The 20,308-nt window shown below is 41.5% G+C and overlaps 1 protein-coding gene across 1 annotated transcript in view; it reads left to right on the top strand.

Annotated features, from left to right (window-relative positions):
- ADAMTS2 (ADAM metallopeptidase with thrombospondin type 1 motif 2) overlaps window positions 1–19,036 on the top strand; it is a 179,951-nt gene extending 160,915 nt beyond the window's left edge. The window contains exons 14-22 of the mRNA XM_035560826.2: window positions 47–170; window positions 816–896; window positions 2,321–2,484; window positions 3,661–3,820; window positions 4,502–4,634; window positions 7,611–7,818; window positions 9,137–9,266; window positions 9,398–9,487; window positions 13,737–19,036. Of these exons, the coding sequence (XP_035416719.1) occupies window positions 47–170; window positions 816–896; window positions 2,321–2,484; window positions 3,661–3,820; window positions 4,502–4,634; window positions 7,611–7,818; window positions 9,137–9,266; window positions 9,398–9,487; window positions 13,737–14,200 (1,554 nt within the window). The 3' untranslated portion in view covers window positions 14,201–19,036. The remainder of the gene's footprint in view (window positions 1–46; window positions 171–815; window positions 897–2,320; window positions 2,485–3,660; window positions 3,821–4,501; window positions 4,635–7,610; window positions 7,819–9,136; window positions 9,267–9,397; window positions 9,488–13,736) is intronic.
- Window positions 19,037–20,308: the final 1,272 nt, after the last annotated feature.

The following is a 20,308-nucleotide window of genomic DNA, read 5'->3' as shown; positions in this document are numbered from 1 at the left end:
GAAACTTGGATAAGTAAAAATGACTGATTTTCTCTTTTGTGCACAGAAAGTTGGGTGTGACAGGGTCATAGGTTCCACGAAGCAGGAAGATAAGTGTGGTGTTTGTGGAGGAGATAATTCCCACTGCAAAGTGGTGAAAGGAACATTTTCAAGAGTACCAAAGAAACAAGGTCAGCGCATTCAGTATTTTGTCTTAGGGAATTTGGGGTATTTTTGTTTGATCTCTTCTAGTATTTAAAGTCTCATGGAAAATACCAGAGCAATCACAAATAATTTACAGCATCCCTAATTCCAGGAAACTCTCTGGACTTTCAGACATGCCTAGAATTAAAAAATGAGACTTTTTTTCCAGTGATCATTTAAGTCTGCTGATATCAGGGCCTGCACATGCATAGAGAAGGAGGGCTTCGGTGTTCCTTGTTGAAGATCTGTGGATTGATTTGTGCTGCTGATGTCACTCGGCTGCTCGGTCTGAGTCACGCAGTACTGCAGTAATATGTTGTCATCACTCACTGTCAGACACAACCTTCCATGTTCTCTGTGGATGTGTATGGCACTCGAAGCACTTTTTATTCTGAAGCAAATTTGGTTTGTTGATGACACACAAGGCATTTTTCTTTTGACCCAAAGCCCTTTTTCCCTGTTATATTTCGTCACCTGGCACAGAAATAAGGATAGGAAAGATGCTGGATTAGGTTCAGCTTCTGTAATATGCCCTGCTATTAGACAATAATGTTTGTTTAAATTCCCTAGACAGGCTCTTCCTGTTTGATGCATACTAACCAGTTACTATCTTTTTAAATATTGCAATAAAGGTCACATTAAGATGTTTGAAATTCCTGTTGGTGCAAGACATTTACTTATACAGGAAACAGACGCCACTAGTCATAATCTTGGTAAGTATGTAACAAGGAGGAAAAAAATCAGTCAGAATGTTTTTTCTGCTGTTTATTTTTGTCTCTGGAGCCTCACAATGTGTTTATGCATTTGTTTACCCATTATCCTCCCACATCACATACCTCCTTCAAGTATGTTAAATTAGGAAACTTGTTTGGCAATGTGATTTCCCTGTGCTGTATTCTCTGGAGTCCTAGCAAGAACATCCCTGCATGTGTGAAAGCTGCTGGAAGAGGAGCTGAATTGCTTTATGGGTTGCAGTGCATTATCTTCATGTACGTCTCTCACAACATGCTTCCCTTCCTCAGTCATTTCCCAGCTTCATCCCAAGAGCAGTGGGTGCATTTGCTGCGTTTCAGATTCTGACCCATTGCTAGCAGTATTGACACAAGGCTGCCCAATCAATCACACAGCTTAGGAAGTAATTGAAATCCTCTCCTAGCAGTGCCATGTAATCGATGAGAAGCAGTATCTACTAGGCTGTTATTAATTGGAAGTAGATTCACAGTGAATGGCCTACTAATTGTATCATGAGTCAGTCAAACTTCTTGCCAGTAAATGCTTCCCATCCTGCCCCGTGGAGCAGGAGCCATCACTCAGGTTCAGATGAGGCTCTTCTGTCAGTGTGGGGCAAGCAGTGCATGGGGGAACAAAGAGCTGGCGAGTGCTGAGGCTTGGGGTGCCCAGTTAGCTGCTGGAGAGAGAAGAGAGTTAAAACTTGGCAGTAAATAACAAACAGTCCCTGCTGCTTCTAATGGGGAGAGCAAATTTTCCATCTCAGGAAAAAACAGAGTCCTAATACAAAGGTGGCCGAAGTCTCTCCAGCTGAAGGATGGGATGCTCATTACAGTTGATCAAGGAGTCACGCGTTGTGTGTAAGAGCACATTCCTGCAGAGCACCAGGAGCTTCATCTGGGCTGTATTGTTATCAGGGCTGTATCTGAGCAGAAGCAATACAATTTCCAGCCTCCCTCTCTCTTGTAGCAGGGACTGCTGTGGGTTAGCCCACTAGCCTTTCTCTCATGGAGCAATAATACAAGATGTGAAAGAGTTGAGGAGCCACAGGACCACCAGGTGGTGGTCAAATTAGCTCAGATTTGGCCAGTGGGTTGAGAAGTCATTAGTTGGGAGCAGGCAGAGACAGGCACACACACTGCGGTTGTGCTGGCCTCATTTCTCTGGCAAGGCAGGCTATGAAAAACCAAAAAAAAAAAAGAGCGATTGATGTTTCTGGAGCTGAGCAGGAAAGCGTTGGCAGTTCAGTGAAACACCTGAAAAAGTCTTTCCAAACCTGTGAGGGAACAGAAGGAAATTGCACACTGCTGTGCCTGGCCTTTTCTGCTTCTTCCACTGGGACACGAGCAGACAAAAACAGAGATGAGAAGTGAACCTTTACTATTCACGTTTCTTATGTTGTTTCTAGCAATTAAAAATCGTGAAACGGGAAGATTCATTCTAAGTGAAGACAACTACGTGCCAGACTCTAAAGTATTTATTGACATGGGTGTGGAGTGGGAATATCGGAATGACGATGATAGAGAAACCGTGCAGACCATGGGGCCTCTGCGTAATGGAATAGTTATTCTGGTAAGTCAAATGAAAACCATCTTCCATGGAACACAGTGTCAGGATTACAGAGTCATAATGTGCTATAATATATTTTAGATTCCTCTTGTGATTTACAAGAAGACATCTGTTTCGATTGTAAGACAATAGAAGATGTTTTTCAATTCCTTTCTCCTAGTTCACTGCTCTGTACATGAATTGTTATAACCCAGGATTACGTATTGAGCAACCATTTCTCTTGATTAGTTCCTGTGAGTAGCCAAGAACATGGTCACTGAATAAAGACTCTTCAGCCCACTTACCATATCTGTTATGTGATCATTAGTTTAAAAAAAAATCGAAGTGATTCATATCAGATAGATCTAAGGACTCCTCCTGTCCATGTTTTGAAAATGTATCATGCAAAGTCCAGTGCAGGATTCTTGGGCTTCCAGGCTCAGTTTGCTAGAGCATAACCAGTTCTGTACTTTGAAACCCTTGTGACTATATTATTTTTTCATTGCGAAATAGCAAATAATAGACTACAATAAGTAGGAGTAGGTTGATTCAGAATCCCTCTGAAAGCAGCTATAATGTGTTGGTCTGCACCAGTTGAACATCAAAGGAAGAATAAATGTTATGTTTTCAAAGGACCAATATTTTACACTTTATTCACATTGAGTTATGTTTTATTGCATTTGTCTTGGTGCAGTGTGATAGCAAAAACTCTTTCTAAATAGTTTATGCTTCTATCAGGATAAAGTAACAAGCATCACAGAATTCCCAAGATTATCGTAGGAATATTTGCATTTTATCAGAAATTTAGGCATTTTTCTTCACCTCTTTCAGTTATCGGTGTATTTGAATTTGCCTTTTCTCTTAGTGGAACTATCCATAATCATTTTAGTAGAACATTTCCTTCCTTTATGATGGGATATGGAAAAAATTTAGTATTGTGAAGTCAGTCCAATGCTGGCAAGAAACATCAGTCTAAATCAACAACAGTCTTTAATACGCAGTTTAGAAACTCTGTGTCACAAGGAGAGAGATACTTTTTCATCAGGAAAAAAAAATGTGTTGAGTGCAGCTAAAAGGTTTAAATCCCTCTGGGGATGTTTTTGTATCTGAACCATGATGATTGCTATTTCATGTCATCTCGCATAGCTTCTGATACCAGTCTTTAAATCTTTTTTTCTCTACATCTGTTTTGTTTACTAGGTGATTCCTCATGGTAGTGCCAAGATATCTCTGACTTACAAGTACATGATCCATGAAGATTCTTTGAATGTAGATAACAATAATGTTCTGGAAGAGGATTCAGTATCGTATGAATGGGCTCTGAAGAAATGGTCGCAATGTTCAAGACCTTGTGGGGGAGGTAAAAACAAAAAAAACAACAACAAAGCAGAAAACTGAAAGAAGGAACACCATGTATGGAATTCATTGCTACAAGATGTTAGTGAGAGCAGGAGTATAGGAGGGATTCATTTAAGTTACAAAAAAAGATAAATAAATAACAAATGGTATTAAAAATCTGAGTAAAATGGCTCTTGGGGCAGATCTGGGATGACTCATTTCCGACTTGGGTTTATTAAACTGAAAAATTGTACAAGTGTGCAAGATTGGGTGAGAGTCTCTGAGACACGAGGGTGCTAAACATCGTGGTGCAGCGGGGACAGGCCTTTAATAAATCTGCATTCTGTGATGTGGACGTTGCAATGTGACAATTCCTCCTTTGGGAGTCAGATGTAGGCCCTTATCGACGTCCACCAGTGACGGCAGGTTTCAGCCGCTCAGTGTGGCTGTGCAGGATTGAAACACTAGGTGGTGGTGTTTTTTGCATTATAGCCTGTAGTGAACAGCAAAGGGGATGAACAAGTCTGGGTGCTAGGTCAACAAGAATTCAAGTGTTTATTCAGTGCAATTGACAGTTCTTTTGTAGCATGTTCTCCTGTAGTTCAAACTGCAGGCTCTGACAGTGTGTGTGCAGTTTTGTTTGAAACCTGAGTCCCGTGTAAGAACTGCTAGTCCTGAAATCAAGAGGAGTGTCTTTCTTCAGGCTTCCAGTTCACAAAATATGGCTGCCGGAGGAAGACAGACCACAAGATGGTTCATCGGAGTTACTGCGAGTTGATCCAGAAGCCAAAACCCATTCGCAGGGTGTGCAATCTGCAGGAGTGCTCCCAGCCCATGTAAGTATTTCTTGGAGCCCACCAGCACTGGGCAGTGGCGCCTGTGATAGGCATCACACCCAACTAGCTATTATCAGCTGAAAGAAGGTAGTTTAAGCTTGATCTCTGTTTTTCCAACTTGATGTATGGCTGCTTCAACTTAAGAGCTCTTAAGGACATCTGTACATCATTACGGAGACCCAGGGCTGTGAGGGTGTGATGCTGTATTCCGCCTGTAGAAATACCATTCCTGGGACTACTGGCTCCTATGACTTCTAAAATAAGTTGGATTAGAAAAGACATGCTGTCTTGATCCAAACATTTGTGTTTGGGCCATCTTGAGGAAATAAAAAATAGACATAAATTCAGTTTATACCAGTTGATTTTACACAGTGTGAATTAATCATGTAAGAACAAATTTACTGAGTGCTACATAAGAAAAACAATGTCATGCATGCTCTCAAACCCAAATCTTCATGGAGTTCACAGCATATTTTTGGACATGTAAATACAGGGAAAAATATTTGGCCTGCTTGGTTTCTCTGGCCGTCCTCATGTGGCATGGTCCACCTGGTGTACATTCATCTTTGCTGTAGATAGTCAGTTGTTATGAATATTTTTATTTACATTTTTCAGGTGCTTTTTTGACTGGCAGCAGGTTACCATGCCACACGTAGGGCTCTTATATTACTTATTCTTTATTTTTTATTCCTTATATTGCTACTGCAACAAGGAAGGAGTATGTTGATTTCAGATTTTACCTCTGGAGACTCAGTCTGGATTCCAGGGAGCACAGCAAATAAGTAGAACATATCACACAATATTTCCTAACTTCTTTTCAAAAGAGATTTGAAAAAGAAAAATCAAGAAACGATGCCCCATAAACTCAGCATGGGTCAGGATTTAACATTTATTTATTGGAACTGAAGTAATGACCTAATGAACATATCTCAGACTCTCTGGAAAGGACTGTATTCTTCTTTCAGCTACAAATATAATTGGACCGAGGTACCACAAAGTCTCAATAGGATCCTAAATTGAACTTGGATTCCTGAATGTTTCTCTTGCCTCTGTTTCTACAGAATAGCATTGGAGCATTTCGCACTTATACATAGGAGAGGCAATTATTTAAGAGATTTTATGAAGCTCTGCAACACCCAGAACCACACTGATATGCTGCTGCTTCATGGTTAATGGGAAAAAAAATCAACTTTGACTCAGAAATCACCTTAGAACTCATGGCTGTGAGTTCCACAGCTTGTGTAATTTCAATAGGTTACAAAGGGAAAGTGGGATGATTGCCACTTTACTTTTTGCTTAACTTGGGAGCTTGATGCATTTCTTTGTGCTTATGATATTTCTTAACTATTTCTAAAAACAGGATTTTATGAATACTTTAGGAAAATCACTTCATACTCTGGATATTTCTTCAGTGAAGTGTTCATCTATGCCACCTTAAAAACCACATGTGATATTTTCCAGTGTCCAAAGTGATTTACACGTTTTAAACTCAGACCTTCTGATTTTTGATGAAGTTTTGCCTTCCCCCAAACCAAACATTTATGATGTTGGGATTCACTCCTGTGGGAACCCAGCTATGGGGACGGCAGGTGCCCAGCTCATGCATGCACCAGGACCTGGAAGCTCAGCAGCACCCTGGGGTTGGCTGCTTTTGACTTTAAAAATTACAGACCATAACTTCTATGCAGTCTTGGAGGAGCCAGCTTAAAATCAAAACAAATGAAGCAAAGCAAGAGTAATGCTTATCTGAGAGATAAATGAGCAGAGGCTTTGTCTGCACTGTGGTACTTCAGCAGAGCTTTGATTGTACAAGTACTCACAGGGACCATCTGACATAATTATACTAGTGGCAATGTCATACTGTCACAGCTGGAAAGCACCTCACAGTAATACATAAACCTGTATGCAAGAAAAAGACGGACAGGGAGAAGGATACAGAGTTATTGCTAGAGTATGATATATAGCCATGCCCCCCAAAACCCAGCCTTTCCTACACAATATCAATGTGGAAGAAATATTCTACCAGGTGCCCTTAAGGCAAAAAAGCTCTTGTCAAGTTGGATCTAGTGTCGGCATTAGTATGATATTTTAAAATGGTGACTCAGTCGCTGGACCAAAATGTTAGTCCTTCAAAGCTGAAATTTCATATTGGGGCTATTCAAAGCACTGGCTCCTTGGGTTGTTTTTAATGCTTCCTTACTTTTCCTTTCCAAAAATATGCAATTCCATTCTCTGTTATGAATTAAACATGATTAAATTTGTGTTTGGGAAAATGCATTTTGAATGACTGAAAGAAAGGCAAGAATAATGGGAAGTTAAAGGTTATGTAAGTGTTCAGCAACACACATTCCTCTTAGTTCAAACAAATGGAATTAGTGTATTTTCAAGCTTAGTAAGGGAGGCCATTTATATTCGGTCTGAGACCATTTAGGCTTCCTTTACATTAAAAAAAGGCAAATTTAATTTTATAAGAGTTTTTTTCAAGGTTATTAATGGCTAAATCTGCCTTAACATTCAATAAAGGTGACGGATTTCAATTAGTAAATGGATCTAATACAGTTTTCTGGTAAACAGCTTTGACTGCAGTATAAAAAAATTGTAAACCAATTCTAATTATAGTGGTCAGATCTGGTAACAGGGCAGCTCAGAACCACATGGCATTGTCCTACCAGTGTGGAAAGTAATCTTTGGATGCATGTGTGTACCAACTTAGGAGAAAAAAAAATCAGAGATACTAATTAAAAGACATGAATTTGAAGATCTGGGTCTTATTAGTGATTTTTCAGGGACGTGATCAAATAACACCCCCCAGAACTCTTTACTGGTTTGCTTATCATCTTCTTTTTCCATATCAGAACCAGTACTAACATCCTGTTAACGCCCTGATAAAGAGTTACACTTCAACAGACAGTTTAAATACATCCAGTTTAGGAGACAGAGCATTTTACTTAACTTGCTTTCTCTTTACTGACGCAGATGGGTTACAGGAGAATGGGAGCCTTGCAGCAAAAGTTGTGGGAAAACAGGATACCAAGTGCGATCTGTCCGATGCATCCAGCCCCTGCACGACAACACAAATCGGTCTGTTCATACTAAGTACTGCAACAATGATCGTCCAGAAGGCAGGAGGCCTTGCAACCGGGAGCTTTGTCCAGCACAGTGGAGAACAGGATCCTGGTCACAGGTCAGTTTCTTTCTGGGGGCCTCAAGCAACTAATTTCTTACGAGAAAATCATGGAGAGTTTGTTCTGTGCTTTCTATTCCAGTGCTCTTTCAGGTGATAAATTAACACCTACACAGAGGGTCTCTGTCTTACACTGTTACTAATGTGATGGAAGGTGAGTTGGATGGAGAGATGGTGGCAGTGAACTGCCCAGTGAAGCCATCCTGCAGTGATGATGGATGATTCAGACCCTGTGAAGCCACCTCTCTCCATATATGATGTCAGGGTCAGGAAAGCTGACTTCTGCCTGCTCTTTATTCTGCTCACAATTGTTTGCCTGTTGACTTAAGCTGAGAGAAGGGCAATTAATTCTTTTGTCATTGTTTTATTGTCTTTCAAGTAAAGAAGACATCGAAGTTTTCAGTTACTGTGGTTAAGGGCAGCTAAGAAAGTTAGGCACCAAGCTAATGGAGATCAAAAGGTGCAAGCATCTCTGATGTAAAGGCCTTCAGAAGATTAACAGCTCAGTCTCATATGGTTCTTTCCATAAGCCAAAGGACAGAGGTTTTTTTACCTAGTTTCCTAAGGAAACACAGGACAACTATTCACAGAGCAACTTCTCTTCTACCCTTTTTTTGTTTACCACTGCTATGGGCAAAACAGGATTCAGTCATTCCTATAACAAGTGTCAGGAGCTGAGCATTTTGTGCTTTTCATTGCTGGCTCTTCGGCACACTCCTCGTGTGAGCAAGGAAAGTAATACCACTGTGCACAGACTCTTTCTTGCTGCAGCGTTTAGTGGAGTAATAAGAAGCTTCATCTATTCATATGTACAAACCTTTGCAGTTATCTAATGGCAGGAAATGTGAGTACAATATTATAACATTAAATTATTCTTATGATATACAGGATCTTTGCATTTCATCTCAGTATTTCCCCATTAAATTGTTCTAAAAATATGGCTCTATATGTAGATACAACATTTCATTTTGGAACCATGCCATGTAAATATACACAAGCCATTTTTGTCCTCCCTAGGTTTAATAGGTGTCACAAGGAATGCTATCCCTGGTGCACACTATGAATAGGTGCCTCACATTTGCAGCTGTTTCTATACTGCTTAGACCATTAGCTCTTTCTCAGTGTGTTTCATAAATACTTGTATGCCATAAAAAGCGGTAACACCTCCTCTTGTTTAGTTACTAAAGGTACTGCTCTGGTTCAAATACTGTACCATGTCAGCTCAAATCAAGTGCAGTGGTTTAAAATTAAAAAAATAATTTCTAACCTATTGTTTTCAAAGGGTGACTCAGAGTCTAACTGGTGCATATCCTTTCAGTGCTCTGTCAGCTGTGGAAATGGCACACAGGATCGCCCAGTCCTGTGCCGGACCAGGGACAATGCTATCGGCCTTTGCAAAGAAGCTAAACCAGAGACCGTAAGGATTTGCAGACTACCTCCATGTCCAAGTAAGCGTTTGACTTTTCTAACATATATTACTCACTGAAAATAAATAAAGTTGATTGCATTTATTTGAATGCACTTCTGACAGGTAAACTACTTAATGCTAATATTTATCTTTCTTTTTCCTCTATTCAAGGAAATGTTTCCGATCCTTCCAAGAAAACCTACATGATACAATGGCTGTCGAGACCTGATCCGGACTATCCCATCCAGAAAATATCTTCAAGTAAAAGACCCATTTATAACTCTGCCTTTGCCCTTAAATGCATGCCACATCGAATGTGGACTTTGCCTTTTGCTCTCTTCTTCTCTCTATGCGGAAAATTCCCTTGACTTTGCCAAGTTTAAATCTTGGGCTGAATCTTTTTTTCACACCAGGCACTTGGTGCTCGGTGTCTTTCTTCTCTGGAGCTTGTGTAGCACTGGTAGTGGAGGTCTTGAAGTGTTGGATGTGTGAAGTTGGATCTCCACAGTATGTTGCAGTCTTCTGAAGGGAAGCTGGGATCAGTTTGCTTGCTGCTTGGTGATGGTGAAAAAAGGCTCTTACTGGTTCATGATGTTCAGTTTGATAGCAAAACTGAGAACTTATTGTGAATGTGATCACATCACAATAATGACACCTTGTAGTGCTAAAGTTCTCCTTTATCTGAAGACCCTAAATCTCATAACTCTAGTTTCAGTTTTCTGACAGGGTAGGCTGTTGAATGAAAGAACTTATTCATTCCATTTTCCTTTGTGGTGCTGTTGCTTTACTCACCCTTGCTGCTCATTTTTTATTCCTGACCCTAACATTTGTGTTTGTGACCTGTGGGAGGGCTCACTGACACCAGACGCTCAGTTTCTGTCGGTACTTGAAGTGCTGCTATGACGCTGTCCGCTCTTGCCAAACTCCTGTTGGTGGTTTGAAATATTTTTCCTTGTGAAAAGCTGCATCCATTTTCCCATCACACAATTTTTGCCAGTTTTGTTTACTTTCGCTTTAGAAACAAAAAGGCAAAACGGGCATGGTCCATGTTGGAGGTTGTGTGGTGGTTCTGTTTACTTGGTTGAGGCAATATGACATTTCATTGACTACGATGTTTCCAGCTGCTCGGCGAGGAGCTATTTATACTCATTACATCTTTGGTCTTTTTTCACCATGTGCATGTCTGACTTGACTGGTACGGTTTGTGTGTGCGTGTGTGTGTGTGTGTGCTCTATAGAAGTGTCAACTGGCAAACATAACAGTGTGAACTACTACAGAATTACCTCAATTTTTATTGCTTTTTTTGCTTAGAAGAAGAATTTTAGAAAAATGCCTTAATGTTGAAATGTAAATGGCATTAATTTACCAGATCCAGCTTTAAATATAAACAGTACACTGGTACCTTGAGTTAATCTTCATATGGAGTGTTTTTACTTGAATGATAACTATTACAAGGCAGTAAATTTAATCCGAGGTTAATTTGCACAGTGCATATCCATACCTTCATAAAGACAGGGTTGTTACCTGACTTACTGAAATCTAACTGGCATTGTTGCTTCACCGTACGTGTTTGTGTTGAGGATTTGGAATTCACAACTCATAAAACTGTTTGTGACAGTCAGTAACAATAGTAGAAACGTATCAGTTTTAAACCTGCAGTCTTGGAGCAAATTACTACCTTATTGCATTGATCATGTTCTTTACAAAAGTGGCATTTTGGAATCTTTGGATCTTCAACAGTGTAGCACTTCAAACTTGTCATTATCATGTGATCACATATTTAAATTTTGCTGTTAATATGATAATTTCTTGAAACATGTTAACAATTTACATGACAAGGTGAAAAAGCAAAGACACGTATCTGGCACTGAATACTGTTATGTAAAATAATTGATGTTTAACTGTATAAATATATTCATGACTGTTACCTTTAAATAGACAATGTTTAGTGATGTTTCAAGAGATGGGTGGCTATAGAGAATGGTGCAATAAGGTATCTGGGCATTGTGCACTATGTCTATATGCACTTCGGTTTATCAGGGATATTTTATTAGTGTTTTGTATGTATTTAACATAATATTAAAGATGTGCCAATTCAGTTTGCTTTTCAATATTTTTTATGAGACTAATGTGTACCAAAGTGACTGTGAAACTGATTTATTTTTTTCTTACTGATGTTTTGAAGATATACTTCCAGTCTGTCATGCATACTGCAAGTAAAAATAAATAAAAGTTCAGCAAATCTGGATATTTTGGTTTGGATAGAAGATTAAATTTTCATTCTGACATTCATAAGATACAAAGTTTATTTACATAACTTATCAGATGTCATTAAGCATATTACTTAATGCAGTTTTATGTTCATGCATTTTTAAGCTGACATTACAGACTTTGACAGAAAAAAGGCATTTTTCTAAAGGTGTTTTTAGTGATTCTAACAAAGCCAAGAACAGATCTGCCTTGTTGAAACTACATTTTAAGTTACGCGTGTTGACTTTTATTTTGCAAGCCATTAAGAGAAGCTTGCATTAAAGTGATGCAACACAAGGCAGAATGTTCAAAGGGGATTCTACGTGGTATGTAAAAAACATGTAAAGCTGTATAGGCACATGCAGTCCTTTGTATAGCGTTACGCCTGTGGATACTAACAGTTCCAGTTTTTAAAGGCTGGTCTGAAAACCTGTCCAAAACTAAAATACTATTCTTAGGTTCCTAAGGAAGGAGTTGTTTTCCTTTTCCAGCAGCCTCACAGTTTAGCATTTGCAAACTATGAAAATGAACTGATGCATTTGAAAACAAGAATAAGGATTTTGTTTTTCTGCAACAAATGCAACAATTAGGGCATAAATACAGTGCAAGAAAGGTGTTTCACCTTTGTCAGTCATTGGTAGAATTTGAAAGCAGCAGCAATAATTCTTAGTTTATTTTAGACTGATATGTTTGCCAATTAAACACCTGTAGCGCCCTATTTTGTTAACTGAGGATGAGTGAAGAGGCGACACCTACACTTTCTGAGTTCACTTGGTATCTCTGAATCTGCTCTGGTTTTCTACTTTGCTGTAAGGTTGCTGACAGGGTAAGTCAGTATTCCTAGCAGGATGGTAAATAAATGCGAGCTCCAGGAACGCGCTGTGTGATCACATGTGCTCTGAGTAAAGGCGGGTAATTGGAGTTACTCATCTTTTACTGTAAGAGTAGGTGGAGATGTAGGAAGAGTAAGGAGAGAGGCAGAAGTGATTTCATCTGCCTCAGCACTGTGGTCACAGAGAAAATATTTTGTTACTGATTTTGCCAAGTGTTGGTCCGTCTGCCTTTCTCCTTGGCACTCTCCTCTCCTGCAAGCCCTCTGATTCCTCTTGCTTCCAGCCTGGGCTGCGTGTTGGGAACTTCACTTCCCTGCAGCTCCCAGTACTTCCCGGCTCCATCACTTCACCCTTGAGACACAGGAGGCCTGGGGCTTGTCTGTGGGACGGAGGACAGGGAGCTTCTCTCAAAGGAGCCTGCTAAGCCTTCGCCATCCAGCCACCACCAGTTCATACAGTCTTCACATCCTCTGAGCAGAAATCACATGGGCTTGAGTCATCTCTGAGTAGACTTCAGTCAGTGCCTCTTTAGACAATCAAATAGTATGATCTGTTCCACTTTAACACTCTAGCCTACATCATGCCACCTACGGTTCAGAAAGATCAGGATCTGGCATGATACCTGTACTGTAACGCACGATGTCATATCAGGTGTTGGCAGCTTAGAACCCATACATTATCATTCTTTCCCTTTCATTATGTTTATTATTTATTTATTTATTTATTTACTCAGGGAAACAAAAAATGACTTTTTTATTATGAGTCTCACAGTCATTAAAGGACTGGCTTGGCTCCATCTCACTGGAGTTTATTGGCCTAAAAATACCAGCTCTGTTCGAGGAGGAGGAGAAAAGCCTTATGCTAAATGCACCACTTCTTTTTCAAGCAAGGGACATGCTCGGGCAATGCTGCCATTTTCAGAACCGGGGTACCTGGAAGAAAAATCACTCCAGTGGGAAATGGATTAATCCTGAGAGTTACGTGGTTCACACAGAAATAGGACTTGACTTTCTCAAAGCAGTCGAGATAGACATAAATTCCCCCTGACTTTGGTTAGTCACTGCTAGATTGCATAAAAACATTAAAAAGTGCAAAGGGAAAAAAAAAAGGGTTTCTTAATATGAATCTTGGTGACAGTCTTCAGGGTAGCACTTGCAGAATGCAAAGCCAAAAATCAGTGTTCAGGTCCATCAGCGTGGATGGGGCCAGTACACGGAGTTTAGATCAGGTTTTGCTTTCCTTCAAAGCAAGTCAAGCTTTAAGTTTAGCATTAAGTCTGCTTCTGCTGATAGAAGGCTCAGTTGCCAGTTTCCCATCCCACGTTAAAATACCAAATCCTCAGCCCACTGCCAAAGCCTCAGCTGTGTTTCTTTTTCTGATTAACGTGAAGATGCTCTTTATTTATCTGTTCCCTTTTTCTCTTTCAGAAGATCATTGTCAAGGAGACAAGTCAATGTTTTGTCGCATGGAAGTTCTCTCTCGGTACTGTTCAATTCCCGGTTACAATAAGCTCTGTTGCAAGTCCTGTAATATGTACAACAATGTAACCGAGGAAGGCAATGCAACCAAATCTAACATAAATAAGAATAATGTCATTGAGGAGGAATTCCTGACAACCCTCAGCCCTCTCACAGGAGTTTCCACCACACAGCCTGCCACCAGCCCTCCTCGTGTTTCTAAACCACACGTGCCTCCTTCCAATGCAACCGAAGAGCACCCAGAAATTAATGCGGTGGACGTTCCCTATAAAATCGATGGGCTGGATAATGAAGTGTCACAGCACAACATCATTACACGGAGGAGGATACCTTATGAAAGGACAAGGAATCAAAGAATCCAGGAGCTGATTGCTGAGAAAAGGAAAAAAGAGACTCTTAGAAAAACAAACTAAAATGGAAATATGGCACAAAAACATTTTTCTCTTATAGAGATGTTACCAACATCATAGGATTGCCCATGTCGTAGAGACTAGAAATGGGGAAAAATCAAAGTGGTGCTATGGCAGAGATGCCAAATTCTAAAGCCTACTATAAATGGAAACGACAGATTGTTTTGTAAGTGCTAATCTGAACACTTTGACAGCTAGGTTTTCAGGGTACAGTAGAGTATTAGTGCAATATCATTACAGCATTTCACTGAATCCAAACAAACCTTAATACATAAGCCAGGTTAGCAGGTTTTTTTGTTTATGGGCTCGTTTAAGTCTACTAAGCCCATGTAATACTGCTTGGGAATAGTAATGGGATTTAACACATGATGGAGGAAAATGGTCCCAAGACATTAAAGATCCCTTTAATACTGACAAGCAGGTGGTCAGCAATCCTGTGATGCTTCTGTGCATTGCGTAAAGCCAGGCACTAACTCAGCCCCCGGTTCAGGAAGGTACCTGAGGACTTGGCAGCCCCAGGTTAGCCAGCTTCAGGCGAGCTGCTCTCGTGGCTACAGCCAGGCATGTGCTCATGTAGCTTTCTTAACTGGGACTGCGTAAGAAAATATATAGAAAATTCTGTAGCCGTATATTTATGTGTAAATTAAAAACTGACAACCAGTAGTTTACATATTTCCATAAACAGTTTTAAAGGATTCTCCCAAACGTTCAAATACGTGCAAGACATTTAGGATTAGGGTAGGTCCGGCCAACTTGGACTGACGACAGCCTAGTCTTTCTGTTTACAAGTACCCATTCATATAACGCAACAGCCTCAGTGATCTTCGTTGGTTGGTGCTTTTTTTGTGGTCTGATTTTTATTTCTACCCACATGCTGTTTAAGTTAAAGATGACTGGATTCTTGTTGCCTTTTCTTTGGTGCTTTGTTAAGAAAACTTTTTTTTTCTCCCATAGGACAAGGTTATTTTGGAGGAAATCATATATTTCTTCCTTTCTGTAGGACAGCTTTATTGGCACAGAAGTGAACAACTGTTCCCTGTGCCCCTACACCTACATGTACACCCCTCCACACACACCGTACCAGGTCTGCTAGAAATGTGTAACCTGACAACCCTTTGAGTACTTCCTTTCCCCTCAGGGTCATCATGGTTTTCATCGGTCATTTCAAATTCCTGGTTGGAGATCAGAAGACAAATTCAGATCAGGTGTTTAGTTTGGGGATTGTTCTGTTCTTGAGGTCTCAGGCAATGGGGAGGTCAGTAAGATACAGCCTTCAGCATCCGATGTCAGAATTATCTCTGCCATCCCAACAGAATGGCAGGTGAGTAAATCAGGCACTAAAGGCTTTATCCAGAGCCTGTGGAGAGCAGTAGAAAAGCTGCTGCTGGCTGAGGTGTGGGTTTAGCAGGGCTGTGCTGGTACAGGGACTGTGGACGTAGGTGAGGAAATTGTCCTTTCTCCCCCCAGCCCTGGAAACTCTCCCAGGAACGTGGCACAGGCTGGCAGCGTGCTCTGGTGGTCTTCCTTCTGCAGGTGGCATCTGAGCTGTTTTTCTCATGTCTCCTGGCTTGGACTCTTTCATTTCTTTCCTCTTTGCTGGTCAACTTTCTGCAGAGCCCAGGACTTCCCTGAAATCCTCCTTTTGCCACTCGGGAGGTCTGCTTCAGATTTTCCAGTCCGAGAGGAAGATCTCATCCTCTGGCTATCGCATTAGCTGGAGCTGTTTGGAGTTTGAAGCAGAGCCAACTAGAAGCCTGTACATAGTCACACGGACATTGGGCATGTGCCAAATTTCCAGCAATGGGTAAGCTCTCCCGTGGCGTGGCTGCTGTCAAAAAAGCTTCAGAAATACTGCAAGGTGAAAACCACACGTGGCTTCCTGCGACCCCCGCCGGAGCGGCCCTCCTGCCCTGCGCACCACGGCTGAGCAGGATGCCCAATTTCCTCTTCAAAATGTGACAAAACAACAAACCGTGCAGCTGCTCCTGCTGGAAAGGGCCAAGAGCTTGCAGGAAAAACAGTCTTTGCAGCACTGAAATGGCCTGAACTGTCACCAGAAACGTTTGAAGGACAAGAGTCTGGTTTAAGAAAAGGGCCTGACGGAGGTAGTAGCCGAGGCAGAGAAGGAAGGTTTTCAGCTGGCGTGACAGCATCAAGAGTCCCTTCTTGGACTGTGGTGGTACATTCGGGTGAGTGGGAGCTGCTCAGATGGTATAGGGATGGGAGTGAAGGCCGGGAAGTACAACAGGACGGATAAAAGCCCAGAGCACCAGCAAACATCTCCTGGGCCAAGCAGACGTGGCTGCAGCTGTGACGGCAGCAGCCAGCCAAGCTGCAGGGGGGAGCAGCCGCCCCCGGCCTCTCTGAGCTGGCTTGGTTTCCATGCCAGTGCTGCAGCAAGCTGCTCCAGCGGCCCCCAGGAAGATGCTGCCGACAGAGAGAGCAAGTTTCTGTAACAGTGTAGGGTCAGGTCACATCGGTGTAAAACAGTAATGTAGTAATAATGTGCACTGAAGGGGAAAAAAAAACCACCGTGCTATTTATAAGTAAGGAAGACGTGTCTAAAACAACATTGTTCCAGCAGCTGTGCCACAGGAGGAGCAAGCTGTAGTTGGGCTCACAGCCTGTAGTCATAGTGAGTATTTCTTGCTTTTCATATTTCGTTTACACAGACGTGGTCAGTGTAGAACTCATCTCTTCCCCTTCAAGTTGTTATCCTGTTTTTAGATCTGTGAACAATAAGAAAAAAAGGAAAAAAAAAAAAAAGCCAAGCTTTGTCATAACCTAGAAGTATTTTCCAAGCATATGATAAACTTAGGAAAAAGCCCCGCCAAACCCAAGGACAGAGAGGGGCTGGGGCTTGGAGTTACACAGGTGGTGAGGTAGAAGTTTGCTCCCTGGTTGGTACCTGTTTTACTCTCTGGGACTTCGTGGAGACCCATATCTCTGGCCTGCAGAAGCCTGAGGTAACACATCTGATGGCTTCTGGTCTTCCTTAGCATCAGGAACAGGCTTAGACAACCAGGCAATGTGAAGAAATGCCACATGAGGAGGTGCCCACAGCTCAAACGCCATCTCACAAATGCCTCTTCTCTCCAAAGAGCTTTTAAGTTGCATCCCAATAGCGAGTGGGGCAGGATTTTTTTTTGGTGTGGCTTCAAGTGACCTTTCTGCACACAGCATGAGCAAAGGCCCGTTCCGGTGCGGTGACCAAATCTTCAAAAGGGATTCAGCGGTTCTGTGCTGAGCATTTCCAGCTGCGTCCCCCAGTGAGCAGGGCTGGGCAAGGTCAGCACCACCACGCGAGGGCTGATGCTCAGGGGTTCACTCTTGCGCGGCGCAGACACCCTGGCTGGACTTGCAAAGCTGGTTCGAAGTTCAGAAACTTGACCGCTTTGCTTTTTCTCCAGAGTGAGTCAGTTCTCAATCAAACAGACCAACAGCATTTTTCCAGATAAGGTGGAAACTTCTGCTGTGTTCTGGATCTGGTGTGGTGCTACGCTACATCTGGTGCTCATTAGGGACCTGATGCAATGCCTGGTGACATCTGCATTTAGGAAGGGCTTGCTCCTTTTTCAGTCTCACCTTTTTAGGGATTTAATTTGATTTATTTCTTGCTATTTTTAATTCTACTGAATATTTTTCTTGCTGCTGTTTGGGGAACACTGAAATGACATTTGAAGGAGCAGCTTCAGTCTAGATTGCCCAGACACAGACTGGCCCATCTCCTTCTGGAGCAGGGGCACCAGCTGCCTTTTCTGTACAGTCTAACTGTATGAGGAAAAAAAGTCTCCATACCAGGAAAGGTGCCTTCTTTTCAAGCTGACGTGCGTATCTCAGAAGATGTTTTTTCAGCAAGTGCCTTTGATGGTGGTTTCCTAAGAGCATACACAACACCTGTACTGGAAAACAGAGAGCAGAGCTCTGTCCATAAAGAAAAAGCAGCACAGGGCAATAGGTTGGGTAAGCAGATGCTTGTTCCTTGTTACCTGGTGGAAATTTTGGTCATTTATTGGTTGGTTGAACTTTGACAGCTCTATCCTTTTTTCTACAGGGCTGTTACTGGGCAAGAGCATCATCAGCGTATGTCTCCTTTAACCATTTTGCTGTTGCCCAAGTACTGCATTTTGAGACATAATGAGCGGAATAGTAATTTAATTTAACTTAATCCCCAGAAACTAAAGAGAGCAGATTTAGAAGTAAGCTGGTTTATGTTCCTGCAGAGGCTGTCTCAGAGCTCTGAGAGCTAAAACAAATGTACTCCCATTAAGCAATGCGTTTTGTGATGTCTGTTCATCAAACCATACAAATACACAGCTCTCTTATTTTTTGTTTGTCTAAGCTCAAAACACAAGCGTCAGCCCCTCACCAAAAAAAAAAAAAAAGATTAAAAAAAAGATCTCAAACCAATTTATGTTCCTTTGGTTCCAATCGACTGCCATTTTTCCACCAACATGCCTTTAAAAATTTCTGTAATCTATTATGAATGCATCACTTTTTATATTCATATATCCATTCAGTATTTAGAACCTCACAACATCTCCATAGAATGCTTTCAGGTATTTTGAGAATTTTATAAATGGTGCTTTACCAGTACTCAAAGGGTTTTATGTTTTATTTTAGCACGTAATGCATTTAATGTCTTATTTACTCACCTACAATGCACAGTATTAGCTATGTTCATCTGAATATCTATATGCAACTTCCATTCACTTACATATGCCTTAACAGAAATTGCAATAAATAGTCATTTCTTGTATATTAAAAATGTATATACAAATTAGAATCTTTAATTTTATAATTTATTAAATTCGAATGTCTGTGTCCTTTTGCAAAGTGTTTGACTTTTCCCTGTGCTTTTTTTTTCACTGAAGTAACATTGTGCAAAGATGCTGGGGAAGGAGAAACTGGCATCTTTAAACTCAAAGCCAATTCAATTTTTAAAACTTTATTTTAATGGATTGGGATTGGGATTGGGATTGGGATATACTTCCTGCCAAAGTTCTATTTCGTTGTTACAAAACCAAATTTACTTAAGCCTGCTTGAGACTCTCGTGTTTTACATCCTGCTGAAATCCATTCTGTCCATGTATCATCTTCTTAAATGCTCAGCTACTTGGGCTTCCATTGGGGACTGATGACCAAATTTTGCTTTGCAAGTCCTATTGATAAAATAATTGCTCCTTTCCATGAAATTCTTTTGCATACATTTTCATGCCATATTCCGCAAGCTCATAGCCAGCTTCCCTTTAAAGCATAATTGAATTTCTTCCACCTAATTGAATTTTGTTGCTTGAGGATTTGAAAGTTCCCCACTTGCCTTGATTATTCAGTTAGCACCATGCCATGCATTGAAGTCCAACATGTTCTTTAATCAGGTAACAGGCCACCTCAGCATTTTCAATTCAGAAAAAAAAGCATTAATTTATTGCAATGCCATGGTAAAACGGACCAGACAAAACACGGGTTTCATTTCATGTGACAATTTGCATAGTATCTAATTTACAGCTGTGACAAGGGCTGTATTTAATTGGCTCTTGGTTTCCCTCAAAGTCTTTATGCAGCTGGGGTTATTGAGTCACCAACCCAACGGCCAGAGGAAAAGCAACCTCTGGTCCCAGAGGGCAGGGAACAGGGCTCGCCGTGCCTGCGGCTGGCTGGCAAAGGAGGAGAGGGCCTGCTCTGGTACCAGAAACTGCCTCACATCCGTACCCCAGACACAAAAAGCACACAGTGGATTTCAAACACCCCTCCCTCCCCCAGTCTTAGTGTCTGAAATGCCTGAAGAAGGCAGCTACAGGAAGGCAGGTCATCCTGTCCTGGCCTGCGTTAACTTTTGAGCCCGTTTGTGTCAGCTCCTCAGGTGTGGACCCACCAGCATTTTCCAGCAGCAGCCTGGGGGCTGCTCTGACCCCCTTTCTCCAGCCCAGGGGCATGGGGGCGATGCCAAAGGCCTCCTTATCTTGCAGTATTGTTTTCTTTTGCTCCCCTTTCTGTCACATTTGCTGCTGTGGCCAGGCACAGTACCCAGGGCCCAGCTGGGGCCTCTAGGCCCGAACTAATGCTGGGCTTTCAAAATATTTTCAGAAGCAGCTTAGGGAACAGCAATGT

The sequence above is a fragment of the Cygnus atratus genome, chromosome 14, assembly GCF_013377495.2.
Source record: "Cygnus atratus isolate AKBS03 ecotype Queensland, Australia chromosome 14, CAtr_DNAZoo_HiC_assembly, whole genome shotgun sequence".
NCBI classification, from domain to species: domain Eukaryota; kingdom Metazoa; phylum Chordata; class Aves; order Anseriformes; family Anatidae; genus Cygnus; species Cygnus atratus.
The sequence above is the reverse complement of the archived record's forward strand: the minus strand, read 5'-3'. Positions and strand labels throughout refer to the sequence as shown.